Source organism: Mesoplodon bidens (genome assembly GCF_964165515.1).
Source record: "Mesoplodon bidens genome assembly, chromosome: 16".
NCBI classification, from domain to species: domain Eukaryota; kingdom Metazoa; phylum Chordata; class Mammalia; order Artiodactyla; family Ziphiidae; genus Mesoplodon; species Mesoplodon bidens.
Window position 1 is genome coordinate 13,514,715 of NC_138173.1, and position 24,352 is coordinate 13,539,066.

At 41.4% G+C, this 24,352-nt stretch overlaps 1 protein-coding gene across 2 annotated transcripts in view; it reads right to left on the minus strand.

The window, feature by feature from the left end:
• Nucleotides 1-5,523, minus strand: part of ARFGEF1 (ARF guanine nucleotide exchange factor 1) — a 133,565-nt gene extending 128,042 nt beyond the window's left edge. Inside the window, exon 1 of one of the 2 annotated variants that reach the window (XM_081258320.1) lies at nucleotides 5,097-5,522. In XM_081258320.1, the coding sequence (XP_081114446.1) occupies nucleotides 5,097-5,220 (124 nt within the window). In that variant the 5' untranslated portion in view covers nucleotides 5,221-5,522. Of the gene's footprint in view, nucleotides 1-5,096 lie in introns of both variants that reach the window. The other variant, XM_081258321.1, reaches the window with a different exon arrangement.
• Nucleotides 5,524-24,352: the final 18,829 nt, after the last annotated feature.

Here is a 24,352-nt window from a genome sequence, read left to right on the forward strand (position 1 = left end):
CTAGAAAATAAGTTCCATGAAAGCATATTTGTCTCACTGTTGCATGCCCAGTGCTGAAACAGTATCTGGCACATACTAGTTCAACAAGTATCTGAATGAAGAATATACCTAATTTTGAAAGGCAACAATAATTTGTTCATGTATTTTCCTTTTTCAGATATACCCTCCTCCATTTTGTGAGGAATATTATGACAAAATAATCCCCCCAAATGACTTCCCATTCACAAAACAATTACCAACAGAAGTTTCTCTAAAACTTAAACACCATCGGGAGAGACAAGCGGTTGCCTGCCATTAGATGGGATGGGAGAGAAAGAGCGAGAGAGCAGTCCTCTGAGCTTGATTCCACTCTGTCCAGCTACACCTCATTTCTGACTTTCTCCTTCCCACACTGTCAACAGGGCTCTTGCTTTCCAGAAACACAACGACTCTTCTCAAGAATGGTTTCAGCAGTAGTTAGGGCTATTGTATCTGCTTTGTCTGTCTTTTCTTTGAACAGTGTCCCAAAGTAAATTCCAAGGAACAATGTTTCCTAGGTGTTAACAGATGCTGAAAAGGGTCAAATAAATTTAGGAAAGACTTCGTTAAGCAAAACTGAGCACTTTCATTTCCATAGAACACTCTTCAGAGTCTTAATTATGGTAATGTGCAGTATAAATCTCCACAATGGAAAAGAGTATACCCAAACTTATTTTTTGTTTTGTTTTTTGCGGTACGCAGGCCTCTCACTGCTGTGGTCTCTCCCGTTGCGGAGCACAGGCTCCGGACGCGCAGGCTCAGCGGCCATGGCTCACGGGCCCAGCTGCTCCGCGGCATGCGGGATCCTCCCGGTCTGGGGCACGAACCCGTGTTTCCTGCATCGGCAGGCGGACTCTCAACCACTGTGCCACCAGAGAAGCCCCCAAACTTATTTTTTTTTTAACTCAAACCTAACGGAATCTTTCAGTCGTTTCATTCATTACGCCCTTCTTTCCCAGCTATCTCGAAAATTCCAGCAGCCTGACTTACTGAACACACCTCTTACTTTAGATATCAAGGAAGGTTTAAAAAGAAACTGGTTAATGGTTTTAAATTATAATTAAAATAATTGTTGGCAGGGCATTATTTGAGAGTCTTTTTTTTTTCCTGGTAAATGGTCAAGAGAGACAAAAATTAATAATATTACCAGAAGGAGCATAAAACTGGGGTCAAAAAAAGCATTCAAATAATTTCCCCTCCACCCATACAATCTTTTTATAACACCAGTAACCAAAACAAGGGTGAGACTGGAGGAGCAGAAGGAAGCAAGTTCTGTAAGTTTTTAGCCTAAATATTTTATTTACATTTCTGGAGGAGACTAAGTACAGGTAACAGACTTATATAAAAAAAGTAAAACAGGAGAACCACTTTAGAACATGATGAACACAAATTCACACCCTGTCTGATACAAAAATTACTTCCCTAACAATTCCTCTTGTTCTCAATCATTCTCCCATATCTCTGCAGGGAACCCACCCTTATCTCTGCCTCTACATGCCTCCCTTGCCTCTAAAACCTTCTTCTGGTCACCCCTTTCACTGTATCAGTGCCAGTTTCCAACCCTGAACTCATTCATCCTAACATCTGCAGGATATCTTCACAGATATCTGATGTTAGAGGCAAAAGTTGAACTAGTCATAGCCCTAACATCAAAGAAACTCTTGAAACTGAAGAGGCCTGATTGGAATATGACCCAACTGCACCCTCCCCTCCCCTCCCCGTGAGACAAACAATGCTACCTTCAAGCCCAATCCCTCAACAATCCTAAATTCTTTAAAACTAAAAATAGCTCAGCTGTTGTCTCATCTGCCAGCAGATGGCCGGAATATTTTTAATTCAGGATGCTAGAGAGCAAGAATGGATCAAGCTAAGCTAGGGCAGCCTAGAGGCCCTCACTCTGCAGAGTTCCGTGGTTGCTGCAGAGAGCTGTAGCGGGGCAGATACCAAGAGAGGGCAACCTGGAGCTGTTCCTGGGCCTGTGGACTTCACAACGATTGAACAATATAGGTGGGAGGGGTTTTCTTTTCTTTTTTTTTTTTAAACCATTCTTTACTTCAAAATAAAGTCTGAAATGTAAGATAATTTAACAAAAGTTTTCAATAATCTGCTTTTAAGGTTTCATTATTTTTCTTTTTGTGAAAAACAGAGTTCCTTTATGTGGTGCTTTTGAAATTGGGCTTTTAATAAAGTAAAATCCCCCCTAATCTAGATAAGGTTTCCTAAGAGCTATACTTTAATAAAAAAAAATAGTTTTCTTAAGAATATGAGATGAACTGTAATTTCATGAGTATAATTTCAGAAAACTGATTTATAATAGGCCATTTTGTTAAAAGGTAACTGAATTAATTTTGAATACCAGTGGTCTGAAATCTACTCACACACCCATAAAATGATTTTTAAAACACAAAAGGATTAAAAGTCTGGATATAAAAATACTATATATTTTCTTGTTTACTGTCTATCTCCCTTCAACCACATGGTAGGTGCTCAATAAAAAATGCGGGGAGGAGGTGCAGGGAATAAATGTAGACAGGTATATTTAGAAGGGTCATTTACAAAGTGTATTTAGAAGGGTTATAACAACACCCACCTCTCTACCACTTCCAGCCAACTCCTACCCACTAATAAGCTAGAGATCAGGGATGACCCAACCAGGCCATCCCAGTTTACTTTCCCATCCAGCTTGACAGCCATATAGATTATCAAGAAAAGTGGGCTTGGCCCAGGTCTCAACAGTGAAGAGGAAAAGGGAGGTCTATAATAGTTTCCAGGGATACATTTGGGAATACCATCTACTACAAGACATTATACTTTCTGCAAAGATGAAAAGGGTTATCCCTATGAAATTATGTTTGGGTGATAATGTAGATGTATGACTAGAAGGGAAGAAACAAAGGTGATCAGGGATTAACTACCATGAGATTGCTCAATGAGATTTTGTAGGAGACTAAATATAACTATGAAATGTGGGGAAAAAACCCTAAACATCTCAAGTAAAGAAAGTACTCTGGTGCCTAGTCCCTGCCTGGATAGACACAGTCCTCATAATAAGCTTCTGCTAACTATATGGAAGGGGCAAAAAAGTAAAGAGTGGCAAAATCTAAAACAGACAGTCTTGGTACAGTTGGCACACACACTACCAAGTAGCCCCTATGTCTAGAAACAGCAAGGATCAAGCTAAGCCCTCTCAAGATGCCAATCAAGAGTGGCAGGAATACTCTCAACGCACAGCTTAAGAGAACGGTGTGCTCACATTCATGGCATGTTAGAAGGGACGTAACCTTACAATCAAAGTTCAACATCCTAATTTTACAGAGAAGGAAACTAAGGCCCAGGGACTTGACTATACTGTAATGTAACAGAACTGTGATTTAAAGCCAGGATCCCAGATTCTCATTCCAGTGAGCTCTCCCTTTAAAAATACTTACATTAGCATTTTGGAGAGGGGAAAAATATATATAGATAGATAGATAGATAGATAGGTATAGATAGATAGATAGACACACACACACCACACTCCATTTCTTCAGTCTAATACTTATCATTAGTATATTAAAAGTATATTTTAATACAGAAAATCTGGTCTCAAAAACTAAAACTTTTGTTTGAACTCTTAAGTTCTTTAACCTGCAAGTTATTCATAAACCTACACATGACAATTGTTTTAAAAATTCCAAAAATCACGCCTTTCCTCATCCTGCCCCAAGTTAATAATTATTCCTTTCAGGACCCAGATATAATTCAATTTTTACTTCTGTACAACATCCTCTCATACGCCTAAAACAGTCTTTCGCTAGCTTCAAGAATAACAAAAGGTGAACTTGTGATCAATGAAGGGTAAAAAAAACTAAACTTAAACTCATCATACATAAAATTCAAAAAAATTTTAATGTAATTTCTTCGATAGATCCAAAAAAGAAGAAAAAAACAGTATAACTTATTATAGCAAGTTATAAAGTCTTCTATTTATTTTAAAAATTAAAAGGCAAAGTTGCTTTTAAGCTGTCTTGACCCTTTACTTTAGCATACATCCAAGTTATTCTGGATTTTCTTCCCCTTCAAGAATGCTTTTTTCCAAAGCCCACTTAACAAGCTTCGTTTTCTCAAGTCAACCTGATGTAATCTATTTCCAGTGCTACAAAATGAAGCGCAAGCATTAGGAATTCATCTTTGTGTTTAACGTCCTGGTCTCTCCTTAAACGACTTCGTCCTTGATGGATGCAACAGATCCATCAGTGGTCCCCCTTCAACAATTCTTCATCTGCCTGTCCTCGCCGTAGGTATTGTCTGGATTTACCCCGCTAGGGGCTTCATGACACTAGATCTCTTTCATCTGAACTATAAATCACAACTCAAGCTTCAGAGCAGCTGCCACGGTCCAGACATGTGGCTGGTGGGTGTCATTGTCTTCTTCATTCTCCCTGTTTCAAACCCTCCCTTCCTTGTCACTAAAGCCAGCGTATCTAAAGGTCCTTTCCTTCCCCGCTTGTATCTCATCACCCCCTCCCCTTAACCTTAGGTCTTGTTCTTCCAGGTCAGCCCAGTCGGATACAACATTACTCTGTTTTTCCCGTGGCGGAAGCGGAGAGATGTCAGAACAGGCGGCACCTCCCGCAAACCCCTTCTCAAGACTGTCAACAAGGGAACAACTTCAGCCTTTTCTTCCCAAAGTACCACGCCAAACGAAAAGTTATTGAAATTACGATACGGAACCCTTCCCACGCCCAATCTCGACAAATCAGCTCCACCTCAATTTTCCAAGCGAATAAACGACAACTCCTCTTCTGCTTCATCACAAAGGGTGATATCCTGTCCGCACCGCACGGTCCACCAACAAAATCTTCCCATGTTCTCAAGCCGACCCCCAGCCCTGCCGCGTTCCCCGAGCCCAGCGAACTGCCCTTCCTCCTCCACCCTGCCTCTGCCCCACATCTAGCCGAGTTACTGTCAACTCCAGCCAGGCAGCCCAGAGCTTCGCCAGGGCTCCCTGAGGTCAGCGGCGCCGGCCCAGGGCGAGCCCCCGGCGACTCCCCACCCGCGGTACCCTCCCCCATCCCTCGGGCCCCCTCCCCGCTCACCTAACGCCACCTCGCACGCTTTGCGCAGCTGGGAGTGATGCGCCTTCTTCACTTCCTTGTCGGCCAAAATCTTCTCCAGGGCCCGGGTCAGAAACATGTTCTTCGTCTTCTTCCCCTCATACATGGACGCAGAGAAGGAGGCGGCGGCTCGTCCGACCCGCGGCTCCCAGCGGCTGGAAGGGGGGGGGCGGGGGAAGGAGGAGGAAGAACCGAGAGAAAGGAGAGGGGGTGGAGGTGGGGGAGAGGAGGCGTGGAGGGCAGCCGCTGGATCAGGAAGGGGCGGGCGAGCCGGGCCGGCTGCGGTGCGGGTGAGGGGCGCAGAGATCTTCGCTGCCCCCCGAGGGGCCGCCCCTGGAGGGCCGCGCCCGTGGGACCTCCGCTTCTCCCGGCCCGGGGGTCGCTTCCCGGCCACCCCCCTCACTCGACCCTTCGGCCCGGGGGCGGAGAGGGAACCCAGCCCGGTGGCCGTCAGCCCTGGGCCAAGGGACGAAGCGGCGGCTTAGAGGCCCGGCGAGAGCAGGGCTGCCCTGGCTACTGTGGGGATTAGCACCCGCCGTGGCCGCGGACTGGCCTCCATCACCGCCGACCTGCCCTGGCCGCCATGTTGGGAGGAAACGACGCGTCACGCAGCGGCCGAACGGCTGCAGAGGAGGAAGCGGCGGCGGCGGCGGCGTTGGATGCCCAGAGCTGCCGCGGCGCCGGGAGGCAGGGGGCGGAGGGCGGCGCGGGAGGAGCGGCTCGAGCCGCAGCGCTACGGCGGCCCGGCGGGGCCTCGTCGCCTCCCGCGTTCGCCTGCAGGGCGGCGTGGGGCGTGGCGGGCGTCCTGCGGCGCCGCGCCGGGTCCTTTGGGCTCTTCCGGGCGGCTGCGCTTTGGAACTTGCCCGGGGCCGCTACTCCCACCGAGTGAACGGGACTCCTGACTATGGTGCAGCAGCTTCTCCGACTTTCTGGAGATCCCGTAGGTGGGTGCGCAGCCGCTTCCGCTCCACGGGGCGCGGAAACACCCACATGGCCCGCGCTCAGCCTCACTGTTTGCACCTGCTGCGCTCGACTCTAATTACCAGCTGCGCGAAACTGCTCTCCAGGACCGTGACCGTCGACTGCCTCAGGATTCTCTCTTGGGAAGAGTAAAACCGATTTGACACGGATTCAGGAATGTTTCACTTTTTCATCTCTGTAGGATACATCGGTAAACGCTAGATTTCAGATCTCTTCTGAACTGATAAAGTTAAGGGAACAGATGAATGCTTCTGATTGATGAGGCCCCTTAAAGCTCTGTGTTTCTGTGCCTTTAATACTAAGATTCGGTCCGGGACAGGAAAACCAGTTTCAGAATGGAAAAGCTTTAAGTACAGATTACCGCAGACACACATGTGACCGTGTGGCTGCTTTGATACCAAAGAATAATTTAGATTTCTACAGTGTTTCGTTCAGGGCAGAAAATTACAAAGAATACCATTAAAATATATACATAGAATTTATTTACATGGTGATCTAGCTAGGTTGCACATCTTTACAAGTTCAAAGCTACTGTGTGGCTCTATCAACACTAGATCCCAAATTGTTGGAATATGTCGCTCACTGTTCTGATCCATTCTGTTGCCTTGACTATGGATTTGTCCTAATGCAACCATCTAAACTCAAGAATGGAGAGGCTGTGATTTGGGACAGGCTAAAAACCATGGGAAATAAAAATGGAAACCTTGAAGGTGATCCTGAATTAAAGTGGACTAATAGATTAATTTTTTAGACTTTCTTGTGCTGAGAAGCAAATCTATAAATAAATTAATTTTACTCTAAAGACTATTTCTAGATTCCTGAAAGTTAGAGGTTCGGTATACTAGATGAGACGTACTGTTGATCTCTGTGTACGTTCTCATAGATTGTAAAATGAGAACAAGCTCCATTTCTATTGTTGTTTCTTTGTGACGCCAGTTTCGTGCCGGGACTGTGGAAGGTGCTAGCTGATGACTGAATCTATTCACTCTTCTTCCTCAGTACAGAGATACACTGTGTTCCCTTGTCTCCCTTGCAGTTAAGTGTAGCCATCCAGATTTAGATCATTAAAGAAAAAAAAAAAATCTTCCACAAGCTGTCTTCCATACTCTTTCCTTCTGTGGCCACATGCTGAAGATGGCAGAGCCACAGGTTAGAAGCAGCCTAGGTCCCTGAATTACCACTTGATGGAGAGCCACCCAGTATTTGTTTTGGACTTTGCCTGGGCAAAGTACACTTGAGTTATGTTTAGCAGCTAGCCTTATCCTAAGCAATACACTTGGCATTCATTAATAATACAGACAGGAATCTCAGCCCTTAAACAGAGTATACTACATAGCACATATCAAAATCTGTAATCATCTTGTCTGCTTACTTGTTTATTGGTTGTCTGTTTCCCTCATAAGACCAAGGACCTCATCTGTCTATTCATTTCTATATGTCTAGCATCTAGCATTGTCACTGGCATAGAGAAGGCCTTGTTGAATAGAAACCTGGATGAATGAGACACTGGGCTGTTGGGATGACACCCAACTTAGGTGCTTACAGTATATAGTAGGGGAAAAGATATTAAATAAGTCACTAGTGAATATATGATTATAAATGTCTGATTAAAGTGCTATGAGGAGATTACTTTAGATTTTGGATTCAGAGATGCTTCCCTGAAGAAGTAACATTTTAAACTGAGGCCTGAAAGAAGAATAGAAATTAGCCAAACTAAGTCAGAAAAGCACTTTCCCAGCAGTCTCTTCTGGTAGGGGACAAGCTTGGCAAGTTTCAGGAAACAAAACAAGGCAGTGTGGCTGAAAGTTATCTAGGGGAAATGGTGCCAGTAAGGATAAAGAGGAAACTAGGAACCAGATCATACAGAAACCTGTAGGCCATGTTAAGGGTTTGGGATTTCATCCCAGTCGTGACAGAAATTTATTGAAGGGTTAAGTAGGGAGTGAAGTTATCAAATTGGTGATTTAAAAGTAGTCCCTCTGTTGTGGGGAGAATGAACTGGAAGGGGACAAGATTGGACGTGGGCAAAACAGTGAGGAGATGATTACAACAGCGCAGCATGGTTTAAGCTGCGGTCCAGGACCATCATGCAAGGTTTGGGAGACCACACCCTGCACAAAGTTAGCAAAATGGGGCTGGACTTCAGCTCCAGCATCTGCCCAGGTGAAGGGCTCCTTTTCCTAATTTGCATAAATGTTAGCTAGACCAGTGGTGTCTGAGTGAGGGCAGTAGAGATGGAGCTAAGTGGACAGATTTGAGATGTACTTTGGTGGCAGAATGGATAGGATTTAGTAATGAATTGGAGTGAAGATAAGAAAAAGGAAGAGATCACAGTGAATGCCATGTTCCTGACCAGAGCCCTTGAATGAGTAGAAATGCTGTTTGTGGAGAAGGCCTAGACTGGGATAGGAGCGTGTTTGAGGGTGAGGGTGCAGCTTTCAGTTCTAAAAGAATCGACTCCTGAGATATGACCTGACCCTCTCAGAAGGAATGGCCTCCACCCTCCTTTCTTCCAGAGGACAATCCATCCTCCTCTGCTGAGTCTAGGACTTCACCCAAAAGGTGGTGGGGACTGCGGGGGGGGGGGGGGAGGGGGGAGGGGCGCGGCAGGGGGAGAACAGCCTCGGGAGATGGACACCCTCACCCAGCCTCAAACTCAAGATATTAACTCTTACCTGCCTGAAGCAAAAAAATAGGGTAATACTCTAAATAAATCTGATGTCCTTGGAAGATAAAGGGAAAGATAATATTTTTAGTCTTTTATTCACAATTATAGGGGAAGGGATGCCAGGCTCAGGCAATTTTTCTGCTAAAATTTCAGTATATTCTCCTGTACATATGTTTCCTTTTATTTTTTATTATTGTCATTGCTTGGTGCTTATCCAGTCTATTTAAATAAAAAATTCAATTTCAGTATTTACTTGCGTTTGACTCGTTTTCAAAACATTTAAATTCTACAAATGCCTGTCCTCTAAATTTTAAAATGTATTTTTCTTATACATGATTGCTTTGCTGAGTTCATTTTTGCCTCTGTTTGCAATCTCACCTTCCTATCATTAATTACCCCTCATCATTTTCCCTTTCATATATAACTTTGCTGCGTATTAGCTGCCTCGACTTTTCTCTTTGGATAATATTCCCACTTTGTTTCCAAATCGTTAAATAATATCAAGCAATGAAAGACTTTGACCTGGGTCTTAGGGACTTGGTTGGTGTGCTTTATCATCATCCTTTCAAATACAAGTTCAGTGTAACATGAGAATCAAATAAAATGTGAATAAAATTTTAATTAATGCTGAGTATAGCTGATTGATGTTAAAAGTCAAGATTAGTTAACAACTAAAAATAGAATCACTGTGTATTCAGTTGACTAAAAAAAAAAAACTATGATGCCTCCAGTAGTCTTCTACACGATCTCTAAATTCTATTAGCTTTCAAAACATTCTATAATCTGGGCTTCCCTGGTGGCTCAGTGGTTGAGAGTCTGCCTGCCGATGCAGGGGAAATGGGTTCGTGCCCCGGTCCGGGAGGATCCCACGTGCCATGGAGCGGCTGGGCCCGTGGGCCATGGCCGCTGGGCCTGCGTGTCCGGAGCCTGTGCTCCGCAACAGGAGAGGCCACGGCAGTGAGAGGCCCACGTACCGCAAAAAAGGGGAAAAAAAAATTCTATAATCTGACCCTTCCCTGACTTTCCAACTTATGTCTCAATGGCAATGGCAATAATTATTAACATTTATATGGAGATTATGAGCCAAGCACAATAACCCAAATGAAGAAGTTTTCATTATTATTCCTGATTTATAGATGAAGAAACTGAGACATGGAGAATTTAGACAACTTGTCCACATCATGCAAATTATACATGGTGGAGCCAGGATTCCAGTTTGCAAAGTCTGGCTCCAGAGCCCATACTCTGAACAACTAAGCTATACTGCCTCTCTGAACAGTCTTTTCATGTAACTTTCCCTGCCCACTCCCTCCTCCACTGAAATAGAGATGTAGGCACTCAAGTTCCAGCCCATTCCTCCTTCAAATCCACCCGCTTCCTTCCTCTCATCCGCATACCACATGTCCATACAAACACCAAGCTTTTCTGCACCTGTATGCCTTTGTCCATCCTTCAGCGATCCAGAGCTCCCACCACCACCTCTTTTGTTTGCTCTCCCCAAAGGCTTCCCAACCTTCAAAGCCTCGTTGAGATTCATACCCTTCTAAGTTTTCTCCTTTTACCTCCAACAGCAGAAATCCCTCCCTTTTCTAGCCTTTTATAGCTGTGTCTACCTCATACTTTATACCTAATTATATAGCCATGGTAGTGCTTATTCCAACTGCAAATTTTTGAAGACCAGGGATATAAGAAAAGATAAAGCAGGCAACTTAGCAAAAGATGGGAGACATGGATTTAACACAGAAACGATCAGTTTTGCTGAAACCATGGTAATGACATGACTAAAAGAAAGGCCATCGCCAAAGTCAGTCAAGTCTGTTTTCTTGCTTTTCATTTGAAGAGGCTTGTATAATTTGATATTCCTCATTTGTCAGTCTGCTTTCATCTTGTTTATTAAGGAAATAAGTGAATAAAGTGTGTCTTCGAACTCAGAGGCCCTGCTCACTGTTCTGCAGAAAAAGTGTCAAAACACTGAACAGGACAGATAGAGGAAGAGGATGGTAGATTGAAAAATTTGATTTAGAAAGAAAAGATAAGAAGAGCAAGCACATTTTTATTCAATAGGAGACTATAATGTGGTATTCGATAATCAAAGTGAAGTTTCAAAAAAAATTAGAATGTTGTGGTAAAAAAGATGGCAGATCTAGAGCTTGAAGTTGGAAGTAATAGAATTTTCCATAAGTTTTATTTTATTTATTTTTATTTATTTAATTTATTTTTTTGGCTGCACCGCTGAGCAGCATGCAGGATCTTAGTTCCCCAATCAGGAATCAAACCCACGCCCCCTGCACTTGGAGTGCGGAGTCTTAACCACTGGACTGCCAAGGAAGTCCCAGAATTTTCTATAAATTTTATATCACCAAGCGCTACATATTTACAGAATAATAAAACCGAACGCATAAGCGCTTAAGTTTCCTTAAAACTTTAAAGTTATATAATTCTTTAGAGGGGTGGAAAGTACTTACTTTGAATCCATGGCCCTGTTCTTTTCTGTATACGTTGTTATAATTTTCCCAGTAAAGTCACACTAATGATAGCAACTACTTACTAGGTGTTTACTTTGTATGAAGCCCTTGACAAGCGTTAACTCACTTAATTCTTACAACTCAGCCATTTATATGTTATTATTCTGCTTTTACAAATGAGGAAAAATGGTTAGAGAAGTTAATTGCCCAAGGTTACAGTACCAAATACATTTATCACTTGCCAAAGTTCGTGCATGCTTAGCCATTGTTCTATCCTGTCTTTCTTCTTAGTCACATATTTGTATAATCCATTTGAAAGTGCTTTTTGACCGATGTTGTGCCATAATTATATTAAGGCAGGACCACATCTTTTCTTTCCTTTGAAACTACTCTCAACAACTGGTACATATTAATTATTATACTAAGTGGGAATTAATTTTCTGGAGGCCACGTTTTTTAAAAATTTTTAAGTGGGGATTTTTATTAAAAGCCTGTCTTTTAAAGAAATTGTAGTCTGAAACTTCCTGGAAAAAGAAATCTCTAGGCCCAGATAGTTTTACTAGTAAATCCTATCGAACAGTTAAAGAAGAAATAACACCAACACTCTCTCTTTCAAAAAATAGAAGGGGGAACACTTGTCAACTTATTTTATAAGGCCCGCATAACCCTGAAACCAAACTAGATAAAAACAATACAAAAACGAGAACTATAGCCAAGTGTCCCCTATGAATATAGATGTAAAAATCCTCAACAAAATATTAGCAAATCAAATTCAGCAATATATAAAAGTACACCACAACCAATAGGAGGGGTTCATCCTGGGAATGCAGACTGGTTCAATATTAGAAAATCAAGCAATGTAATTGACCACACTGACAGACTAACAGATAAAAACTACATGATCTTATCAATTGATGAGGGGAAAGCACTTGGCAGCATTCAACCCTTATTCATGATAAAAAAACTCTTAGCAAACATCCTCAATTCGATTAAGGACATCTTCAAAAAAACCAACTATAGCCAAAATCATGCCCATTTATGAAAAAAATTCAACAGTGAAAACCTGAATGCTAAGACTGGAAACAAGGCAAGGATATACATTTTCACTACTCCTATTCAGTATCATACTGGAGGTCCTAGCCAGTACAATAAAGCAAAAGAAAGAAAAGGCACACAGTTGGAATGGAAGAAACAAATTTTCCTCATTGACGGTCAGCATAATTGTCTATGCAGAAAATGCCAAGGAATCTACCAAAATATATCTAGAACTTATAACTGAGTTTAACAAGGTCAGGATACAAAGTCAACACATGAAAATCTGTTTTATTTTTACATATTATTCCTATGCATTTGGAAACCAAAATTAAAAAAAAATTTACAATAGAGCCAAAAAAACGAAAGGCTTAATTATAAATCTAACAAAACATATACGATCTTATGATGAAAACAAAATGCGGGTGAAAGAACTCAAAGAAGACCTAAATAAATGGAGAGACATAGCATATTCATGGACTGGAAGACACTGTAAAGATGTCAACTATTCCATAGGTTTAGTATAATTCTAATTCTGTAGGTATAGAGGAGCTGATTCTAAGATTTATGTGGAAAGGCAATGTAACTAGAAAAGTCTTAATATTTTAAAAGAGCAAAATTGGATGAATCACAATACCCAATATTAAATCTCAATATAAAGTTGTGATAGTCAAGACATGCAGAATTGGCTAGGGGCTAGACCTACAGATCACAGAACAGCAAGTCCAGATATAGACTCACAGAAATATAGCCAATTGATTTTTGACTAAGTTTCAAAGACAATTCAGTGAAGAAAGGATAGTTTTATCAAGAAATAGTGTTGAAAAAATTAAACATCCATATGTAAAAAAAAAAAAAAAAGAGAGCCTCAACCTAAAGGTCATACTTTGTACATAAATGAACTCAAAATAGGTCATAGATCTAAATGTAAAATATAAAGCTATAAAACTTTCAGAAATAAACATAGGATAAAAGCTTCATGAGCTAGGGTTAGGCAAAAGTTTCTTAGACATGACACCAAAAGCATGATCCATAAAAGAGAAAATTGATAAATTGGACTTTACAAAACTTAAAACATTTTCTCTGTGAAAGACACTGTTAAGAGAGCAAAAAGACAAGCTACAAAATGGGAGAAAATGTTTGAAAACCACATATATGACAAATAACTTGTATTCAGAGTATATGTTTTTAAAATTCTCAAAACTTATTAAGGGACTTCCCTGGTGGTGCAGTGGTTAAGAATCTGCCTGTCAATGGGGACATGGGTTCGAGCCCTGGTCGGTCTGGTTGGATCCCACATGCTGTGGAGCAACTAATCCCATGCACCACAACTACTGAGCCTGCGCTCTAGAGCCCGCGAGCCACATCTACTGAAGCCCCTGTGCCACAACTATTGAAGTCCATGCTCCTAGAGTCCGTGCTGTGCTACAAGAGAAGCCACCGCAATGAGAAGCCCGCTCGCCACAACTAGAGAAAGCCTGTGTGCATCAACGAAGACCCAACACAGCCAAAAATAAATAAATTTTAAAAAATCTTATTAAAAAACAAAACCACCCAATTTTAAAAAGGGTTAAAAAACTTGGACATTTCACTAGAGAGGATATACAATGGTAAATAAGCATTAAAAAAAGATTTTTAATACCATTAACCATTAAAGAAATGCAAATTATAACCGCAATGAGATTCCACCACACAGCTATTAGAATGGCTAAAATAAAAAACGTTGACAATGTCAAGTGACGGAGAGCATGTGGAACAATTTGAACCCACATTGCTGTCAGAAATGCAAATATACCCAGCGACTCTGGGGAAACACTTTGGCAGTTTCTTATAAAGTTACACACTTACCATGTGACCCAGCAAGCCCACTCTATTTACCCTAGGGAGACTAAAAGTTACATTCACAAAAAAACTTATACACATATGTTTATGGAAATTCTATTCATACTCACTAAAAGCTGGAAACAACTCCTATCTCTTTCACTGAGTAAATGAATAAACAGAACATCTATGTAACAGAGTAGTACTCAGCAATACAAAAGAACAAATTATCGATATATACGACAACTTGGATGGATCTCAAAGACATTATGCTGAGGGCAAGAAGCCAGTCTCAAAAGCTTTCATACTGTATGATTCATTTTTATGATCTTCTCAAAAAGGCAAAACTGCTGGGATGAAAAATATGTGTTTATCAGCTGTGATATGTAAAGGTAGGAGGTGTCTCTAAAGGGATAGCACAAAAGAGGTGTTTTTGTTTCTTTCCTTTTGTTTTGCGGGGGTGTGTGTGTGTGCCAGTGCTAGAAATGTTCTGTATTCTGATTATGGAAGTGGTTACATGAATCTATACATATATGTGTTCAAATTCATAGAACTGTATGATAATTTAAAAACCCTCTACTTTTAACACCAAATATCAATTCTACCTCTACGAGACTACTAAATCAGAACCCAATGGATATAAGATAGAGAGAAATGACTTATTCTGGAGATTTTTTAGGTAGTTGAAAGAAACATAGGTTTGCTATATCAAGCAGTAGGAAAGTATCAGTAGGATTTGGGGGGTAGGGTCTGGTTAGTAAAGAGGCTAAATCATCCAGATAGGCCATGAATGGCATTTTCTGGATAATTACACAGGATCCCACTCACCTGCAAGCAAGAAAGTCTCTTGAAGTGCATAAATAATTCCACTGCAATAAATTACATTTTTGGAAACTCTCCATGAACACTTACATACTTTCAAAGCTCATTTTAGTGATTTGCCACTGTTTCAACCTGAGTTTCTGCAATTTCCTAACACACCATTCATAATCCCAAGGGAATTCCTTACATACTGGAAGATGTCTACATTGTTTTCATTTCAAAATATCACTGTTGATGTGCAGCTAAGTAAAATCTCTTAATTTTTTGAAATACTTAAGAAAAATTTGCATTTATTATAGGAATAATAACAATTTATTCTTTACCTTGTGTACAAATATGTTTCCTCTGTGGCTGGAAAAGAGAATTATAATTTGTTTTCACATACAGTTTTTAGAGTTGTTCAGTTCCAATTATATTAACTTAAAGCTACCTTTTGAGACTGGTTACATAAACTATGGCACATCCATCTAATGGCATACTCCCTAGCCATAATAAAGAATAAGGATGCTTTTAATGTACTGCTATGACATTACACCTAGTATATATTGGATGTAAAAAAAGCAAACTTCAGAATAGGCATAATACGCTATGATTTGTGCAAAAATGGGGGAACAGTTTATACACATACATATACACACAAGTGTATTTACTTATAGTATTTGCTTAGACCATTTCTGGAAGAATACAGAAGAAGTGGGGAATTAGTTGTTCAGGAGTGAGAACTGGGATATATCACTGATGACCACTTTATACCTTTTATATTTTGAACCCTGTAAATGCACTGCTTATTACAAAAATAAATATAAAAAATTTCCCTTTTCTTTTCAAACAAAGAGTATCTGTGTATTTTATTTAAAAATTGTCTAAGAAGAAATAATAATTCAATTTCCTTCTTGGGGCCAAAAATTCTCACTCAATAGAAGAATAAATTTCTCATGGTGATTCTGGCAGTGAAAAGCTGGAATAAGGACCTTGGTTCTTGCCTTCTTTGAAGAAAGAAATCAGCAAAGAGATCAAGATTGTGAAAAAGATAAAAGTGTTTATTAGAAGCAAAGTACGTGTAGTAAAAACAAAATACATGTGTGAAAGAGCACACAGGAGAGCTCAGAGTGAGTTGCACCCAATAGTAGCAGCTTAGATTGCTTATATGGGGGCAGTTTTCTGGGTTGTCTCTGGCCAATCATCTCCACATTTAGTCCTGGTGTGAGCGCGCCATCTCTCAGCCAAGATGGATTCCAGCTGCTGTCTTTTCCCTCCTTTTGTCCTTCCCCTAGACTAAGGGCCTTCTCTGTGTTGTGCTGCGAAATCCACAAAATGCCCCCAATCAGGGCCCAGTGCTCCTGCTGGTATCCCATCTCAAAGCATCATCAGGAGACCAGCTGCAGCTGCTCAGCCTGGGGCCTATCTATTGACTACCTCAATTGTATCCATCTGTCTGATTTTTTCTTCACAAAAAGAATATCTAAACTGTGTAGAATCCTTTGAATAATTTCTTGCTGTTCAAAATATTGGCTGAGGATGGGAAGCATCGGGGACTGGCTGGAAATAGAGAATCCTCGTGATCTACCCCAGACCAACCAAATCAGAATCAGCACTTTAACAAGACCCTCCCTAGGGGATTTACAGGTGCCTTGAAGTGTGAGAAAGTACTGCTCCAACTGGAAGGCTGGAGTTGGAGGAAAACAGTGCCAAGAGTGCTATAACATTAGGCAAACTGATGGTCTAGCAGGATAGAGAAAGGTCAGCAAGCAGACTTTGTGAAGTTTATTGAAGAACCAGAAGGAATCTTAGGAAGACCCTAGAGCCTAAGGTCCAAAGGGAAATGCCAGCTCCTGGGTGTAAATAAACATATAATGTATTGTCTTTTTAATTGGAATAACCCAAGATTCAAACAAAAGTGTCTTTGAAGGCCCCAAAGACATGCAACCATTAGCTGTTTCAAAAGCGAAACCAAAATAAACTCAAACTCTTAGTAAGCATCTACCCACCTTCAATCAAGTCTCCCTGCTTCTGGCCTTTTCCCCCATCCCACCACCACTTCCCCAATAGTAGGAATGATTCTTCCGAAATGGAAGTCAAATCACGCCACTCCTGTAATCACAACCTCCTATGGTTCCCCATTTTAGTCAGAGTAAGAGCCAGAGCCCTAAGGCAGACCTACAAGGCGCTATGCATAATGCCTCTCTCCACTATCACTCAGCCACTCTCTCCTTGGCTGGCTCAGCTCCAGCCACCTGGCCTCCTTGCTATTCTCTGAACTTAAGCATGCTCTGCTTCCAGATCTTTGCACTTGTTCCCTCTGCCTAGGATCCTCTTCCTTCAGAGAATCCAAGGCTCACTTCAGGTCTCTGCTCAAGCATTATCTGACCACACTACATGAAATAGCCATTCTCCACTCCTCTGTCCGTCTCACTCTGCTTTATTTTCCCCATGGCAGTTACCATTTCTCACACTATTTATTGCTTTGATTTTTGTTTGTTTGTTTTCTCCTCCTCTAGAATATAAGCTCCTCAAGAGCTGGGACTTTATTTTGACTATTACCATATCTGCAGTGCCTAAAAGAGGGATAGTTGTTGAATAAATGAAAGAATGAATGAACAAATGATCCTGTCTTAGCTCAGACTGCTGTAACAAAATACCATGGACTGGGTGGCTTAAAACAACAGAAACCCATTTCTTACAGTTCTGGAAGCTGGAAGTCCAAGATCCAGGTGCTCGCTGATTCAGTTTCTGGTGAGGACCGTCTTCTTGTCTCACAGCTGGCTGCCTTCTTGCTATGTCTTCGCATGGCCTTTCCTCAGCGTGTGACCAGGGAGACCTCTCTCTCTCTGTCTCTCTCCCTCTCCCTCCTTCCCCACCCCCTTATAAAGCCACTAACCCTATTGGATTAGGATCCCACCCTAATGACCTCATTCAACCTTAATTACCTCTTAAAGCTATATCTCCAGATAGTCACACTGGAGGTTAGGGCTTCAGCATATGCATTTCAGAAGGACACAATTCAGTCCCCAGCAGATCCCATAATGAATTCCACTCCTACCATCATGAAAGAAATTGCCCCCTTAGGCTGCATTTCCTTTTGAACTCTTATCTCATTCAAGGCTGCACTTGGTACTCATTTAAACATAATTTTCAGAATTCCCTGGTGGCACAGTGGTTAAGAATATGCCTGCCAATGCAAGGGACATGGGTTCGAGCCCTGGTCTGGGAAGATCCCAGGTGCCGCAGAGCAACTAAGCCCATGCACCACAACTACTGAGCCTGCACTCTAGAGCCCACGGGCTACAACTAATGAGCCACGTACCACAACTACTGAAGCCCAAGCACCTGGAGCCGGTACTCCACAACAAGAGAAGCCAATACAATGAGAAGCCCACGTACTGCAACAAAGAGTAGCCCCTGCTCACTGCAACTAGAGAAAGCCCGCCAGCAGCAACAAAGACCCTGTGCAGGCAAAAGTAAGTAAATAAATAAAATTATTTATTTAAAAAAAACAAAAAAACATGATTTTCCCCGAACAAACATGCTGCAGCTAGGGGATGTCATTCGGTCTGATTTTCCCAGGGTATGTGTAGGAGTGTCTCTGGACTTGGGAGAGATAGGGCCTTGTGCAAGTTCTCTCACAGTTAACAGTCAGATGTCCCTGAATACATATTTTTAAAAATTAAAAAAAAAAATTCAGGGTGTTTGTTGCAGTTACCTCTCAGTCCCTTATCTTCCTTGACTTGGAACTTGATGAAATGTTACTTCATAAATAGAAGGTAATTGCAGCTGCTCTGACATTCTGACATGCTATGTGTCCACACCACAGAGAAGCACGGAAATCTTTCCTGTTTGCCAATTGCCTCTGAAGCTGTGTAAGTATTAGGAACAACTTATAAAAGAAATACATTTAAGCAAACCTTACCTCTCTTCTAGTATTGTAAATCTCCTTCCTGTATGAATTGCCTTTCAGTCGTGGTCTTTAGAATCATCTACGGACAAGTTTCAATATACAGATGCCTAGACAGACAAAGAATCTTTCCTTGACCAAGGTCTAGTGAGGCTCCTCTGAGCCCTTTTCTTAACTAGGCCACAAGCTTGGCTTGTAAAAACCGCAGACCCTCAGCATAAATGATTCACCCTCCCCCACTCCATCCACCCCACACTGTAAGAGAATTGAAGAAACACTAGCATAGTTTCTAACAGCTCAAGGCTGCATCCCCTTAAATTCCTGCTTGAGACAGCTCAGTGCTGCCCGGACAATTTACTTTTCTTCCCACCCAAACTTGGCGATAGGCAGATAGGCCCCCAAACCCCTTCTTAGAGCAGTTACATTAGAAAGCTTGCAATTATCAATCCTTTCTCTGCCCCTTGGAGACATTAATCTCTACCACCCAGAATTGTTTTCTCAAGAATCTCTCTTTGAAATGAAAACTTTTAAGGAGCTACCTTTCACTCTGGCTACCAGTCCCTTTGGGAGAGTAAGGGCCTAATTTTGGTGGGTACAGGGCACTAATGTGCACCACTGCCTCCTGTTTAAAAGCCCGGAGAAGTTTGTTTCTCCTCTGGGTAAGTGCCAATTAACGAACCCAGATGGCTTAGTCTCACGGACCCTTAATGCCTCTCAGTGCCTTTCCCGTGGAATACCCCATCTTCAAACACTCTCTTGCCTTAATTTCGACACAGTTGCTTTCAGTTCATGCTTGACCCTCTTCCCTGTTGCAATAGCTTTTTCTGAATAAAATCTATCCTTACTGCTTTATCTAGTATACGAATTTATTAATCTTTGACAAGAGCAACCCCTGAGATTGTTTCTGTGGATCTAGGGAGGGGCCTAGGAATCAGGATTTTATAAAACTTCCAGGAAGAGTATTCTGATGCAGTCAGGATTGCAAATAGCTGCTATAGGACAGCGGCTTTCAAAGCGGGGCCCCTGGATCAACAGCATCATCATCACCTGGGAACTTGTTAGAAAGGCAAATGCTTGGGCCCTGCTCCAAACCTACTGAATCTGAGACTCTGGGCGGGGGTGGGGGGGGGTGGGGGTAGGGCCCAGCAATCTGTGTTTTAAGAAGACCTTGTGGTGATTCTGATGGTTTGAGCACAGCTGTAGGGTGTTAAATTTGCTCCATGAAATGTAATTAGGACTTGATTAGTTAACTGTGACCTGGAACCTAGTTGTGTCAATAAATATTGACCTGAAGAATGCGTCTGCAAAATTTCCTACTCCTTCTCCACTCCTTCTCCCTCCTCTTTTCCATTGTGCTTTCTCTAAAATGAAAGCTAGAAGGATCCTAGTCCACCAATACTCTTGGAAACCATTAATTTTTGAAATTGTAACACAGTTGCTAAATGACAATGACACAATTGGCCATTGGAAAGGGTGAGCAGAATCTAGAGTTCATAAAATGGATTCTCACCCTCCTCTCCTTTAAAAATTCCTCAGTACCCTAAAATGTGCCCTTGGCTAACATTTGTGTAACTGGTTATATGTTTCAGAGAGAAAGAAAGAGGGTGGTATTCATAGGTGATTGCCTTTCCTTTCTACTTGTACAGCTGAAGATTGTTTGTTTCCAGAATACTCAGCACCAGGCCTTTGTAAGCCTCTTCCTTCTCACCACCAGAGAGCAGGAGGAGTGCTAGGGACGCTGACAATCATGCCTTCCTGGTGGAGAAGAGAAGGTCATAGAGAGAGCGTAGAGAAAAAAATGACTGTTTTTTCCTGCTTTCTGCTCTAGTCAGCAACAGACAGTTATGGCTCTTTTAATTCATTCCTTCATCTCATTTGCAAAAGGAAAAACACATTCCACAAGAAAGAAGTCTCTGTTTCTGGAAACACTTATTTCAGAAAAAAAAAAAAAAATCTGGTATGAGGAAGCTTTATTTTGGGGAAATATATTCTCTTTTATTTCTAATTTAAATATTTATGTAGTTTTGCAAAATACATGATATGGTAAAATAAATGAAAAATATTTACTTTTACACATACAAAGAGAGAAAGAGGATGAGAAATTCTTTTAAAGCATAGAAATATAGAAATTAATCCTTAACTTTGGAAACAAACAGAGTTTGGCAAAAGAGACATCTCTTTGTATTTCTTACACTCGAATTTTTATTTTGTAAACGTGTGCTAGTTTCCAGAGTCTCGCCTCACTTAGGGGCAAATGAACAATATAATCTGGGGAGATGCCATTCCTGAAAGGCATCAGTGATTTATTTCCTCTAAGAATTATCAGATTCCCTTGCTCTTCAAATGACTGAAAGTGTTGGTGTCAAATTGACTTAGTTTTCACTTATATCGGTGCTGCTTTTAACTGGCTTTCCAAGTCCTTAATAACTACATGCAAAGAGTCTCAAATCTGGCTTGAACTACCATTGCTTTTATTTATCTGAGCATTAGAGGCAACAGGTTAAACCAGTCTCCCAGAATCTGCCACCCCACACCCCAAACATATTTTATAAGAGAAACGTGAGTTCATCTGGGAGCAGCGTAAGTGGTCTCTGCTGGGTCTTTGAAGTTAATTATTTCCCTATACTTCCTCCAGTGATATTATACAGGACCCCACCTTGAAACCCTAGAGCCGTTTCTACAGGTTCATTTCTCCACTTCATTAAGCAACAGGTCTTGCTAGCTAAAGGCTTTACAAAAAATAGTAGCAGCAAGAATAATTTTAGTAGCATTTCCTGATTCTGGGGTGTGACATGCACTTGAACTTTCCACATTAAGAGGTAGTGGTAGCGCAGAGGGAAAATTCTAACCTTTCTGAAACCTGTGACTGTCAAAAGTCGTGGGTAGGAGAGAAAACTGGAGAAGAAATCCCCGATCTGTAAATATATAATGTGTTTTATTTGTACACATGTATGGCCAGTGGGGTCAGAAGGGAGGAGGCAAACATGTCGAACAGTAACTAATTGTGAAGCAGGGTAAAATAAATGATAATATAGAGATTTATGCCTATAGGTAAGGGAGCAAAGAGGCCAGAGAGACCCACTGAAGAGAGATTTTATGCAGCAGCCCCAGCAGTGGACCGATCCCAGTTTCAAATAAACACACTGTCAAATGAGAAGGCAGGACTCAAATGGAACAGATTCAAAACAATATACTGTATATGAAAGTCCTTGGCACATGGTCTCACTTATTGTTGCAAGAAGCAGTTGGCGTTTGAGTTGAGCAGCTCTGAAGGATAAGATAATTTTAAAATAGGGAGAAGGGTATTCCAAACTGAGGGAACAGCCTACAGACAGAGAATTGACTGTGTGAGGCTCAGGTGTGAAGTGTGGGGAATGAACGGCCGGTGGTGTGCTTCCAGCAAACGGTGCCTGGGGAGAGGAAAGGGGACATGGGGAGTTATCTCAGACAAAGCCCTGGGAGCTTTGTGTAATGTCCTGTGGAGTTTGGAGGAAATGAAGAAAAAGGTGGTTACTTTACCTCCCCCTTCAGCCATAACGTTAGCTTCTCTCTGGTCCACTTGGTCTGCTCAAAAATTACCAAAGGAAAGTGAGGAAATCAACATGTTATCTTCCTCTATCCCAAGACCATTGACTCCATCTCATGCCACGTCTGACATCCCCCCTTCCCCAGCCGTCCTGAGTGCCAGAAGCACCACTACAGCCCCCAAGCACAGCAGAGGAAGCTCAGGCACGGGAAATGTATCAGAAAGTGGCTGCACGCTGTCCTGTGCAGAGAGAATGTTATGCTTTGTCCTTTAAGGAATTCTGTAGAAAAGATACACGTCAGCTGATAGATCCAGATGGTGCCTGGTACTCAGTAGGTCCTCGATAAATGTCTAGTACATTGAGTTTTATTTGTTTATGAGCTCTTGGTTAAAAAAAACTCTGCCACTTTTTGTTTTGTGAATCTTCATAAGTCAATCTCCTCAATAAAAAACATTAAGAACACTAAGCATTGGGGTGTTGTCAGTTTTGAGCCTAAATGCTTAAACCTTTCTGCCACAGGTCTCATTACCATTTTGGTATTATTTGAGAAAATAATAAACATGATATTTTTCTGATTATAAAGGTAATGCATATTACAGGCATACCTCTGAGATATTGCAGGTTCAGTTCCAAGCCAGCCAATAAATCAAATATCGCAATAATGTAAGTCACAAAGTTTTTGGTTTCCCAGTGCATATAAATGTTACGTTTACTGGTCTTTTAATGGCAGCTTGATATTCCATTTCCTTATTGTCATTTGATGCGCCTTTTGCTGAGTTCATAAGGAGGCTATGATATTTATATCATTTGGTCTGAATATTTCATTAGGATAAATCAGTAGAATAAAGTCACTAAGTCCTAGTGTTATAAAAAAAGTTATGTTTACATTAGCATTATGTCAAATAAACAAAGGACATACCTTAATTTTAAAATACTTTATTGCTAAAAATTGCAAACCATCATCGGACAACACAGGGTTGACATAAACCTTCAATGTGTGAAAGATGCCGTATCTGCGAAGCATAATAAAGTGAAGCACAATACAACGAGGTATGTCTGTATGTAAAATTTGGAAAATGTCAAACTCCCTCTCTTTCAAAATCCCCCCCAAAAACGATAACCAGAATCACCCATTGCATTAGTTTCCTATCGCCGTAACAAATTACCACAAATTCCGTGCCTTAAAACACCTTAGTTATAATCATTAAAGCTACTTGGAATGTAAGTGGATACTGAAGAATCAGGAAAGTTGCCCCTGTCTGTCTTCCTGAATTCCAAGGCCAATGGAAATAGAGTGAATGTATTAGTGTGTGTTGAGTCATGAGTTGACTGAATTTGGCAAAAAACTTTGAAAACTCTCTTTCTGGGAAGAATCAGGGTTGTTCCAATAAAAACAGGAGCCCTTGGCAGCTGTGAAACCCGTATGTGTTCACACTTGTAGCACAACCTCGTATTAACCATGCTTCAGCCTACTGAGTTCTGTGAAAACGAAGAGACCCAGTTTATACACCTATTCTAATATTTTGTGTCTGCCTGGGCAACTATTTGCTTCCTCCTGCAGTGTTCTAAGATTGCACAAATGTACAGAAGAGTACTCCTGATATCAGATATTTTTCTCCTGGCAGGTCACTCATGAGTCATCATCGAAGATTTTCCCAGGACTGTCCTCCCAGACGATTCTCTAGGTGGGGAGTTGAAAGCCGTATAGCAACCATGCTTTGAGGAAATTTCCAAATGGCAAAAATCTGTTTGAGTAAATCAAGTAAAATCAAGGAAACCACTTGGCGTTTCCTTTGAGTAACTTAATCATAACCGCAAAGGATATGTTCTTTATTTATAGGGCACCTTTCCCCAAAAGACGTTCAATCACTAAATTACTATGTTCTCCCTTAGAAGACAGGGAGGAAGAGACATTCTGGTGAGGTTTAACTTATCTGATGATAAGAGAAAAGTGTCTCTTATTCCTTTTTTTCTTTCCCCATTTTTCTCATCCTTTTAGACCCCAAATTCCAAATTGGTGAAAGGCTGAG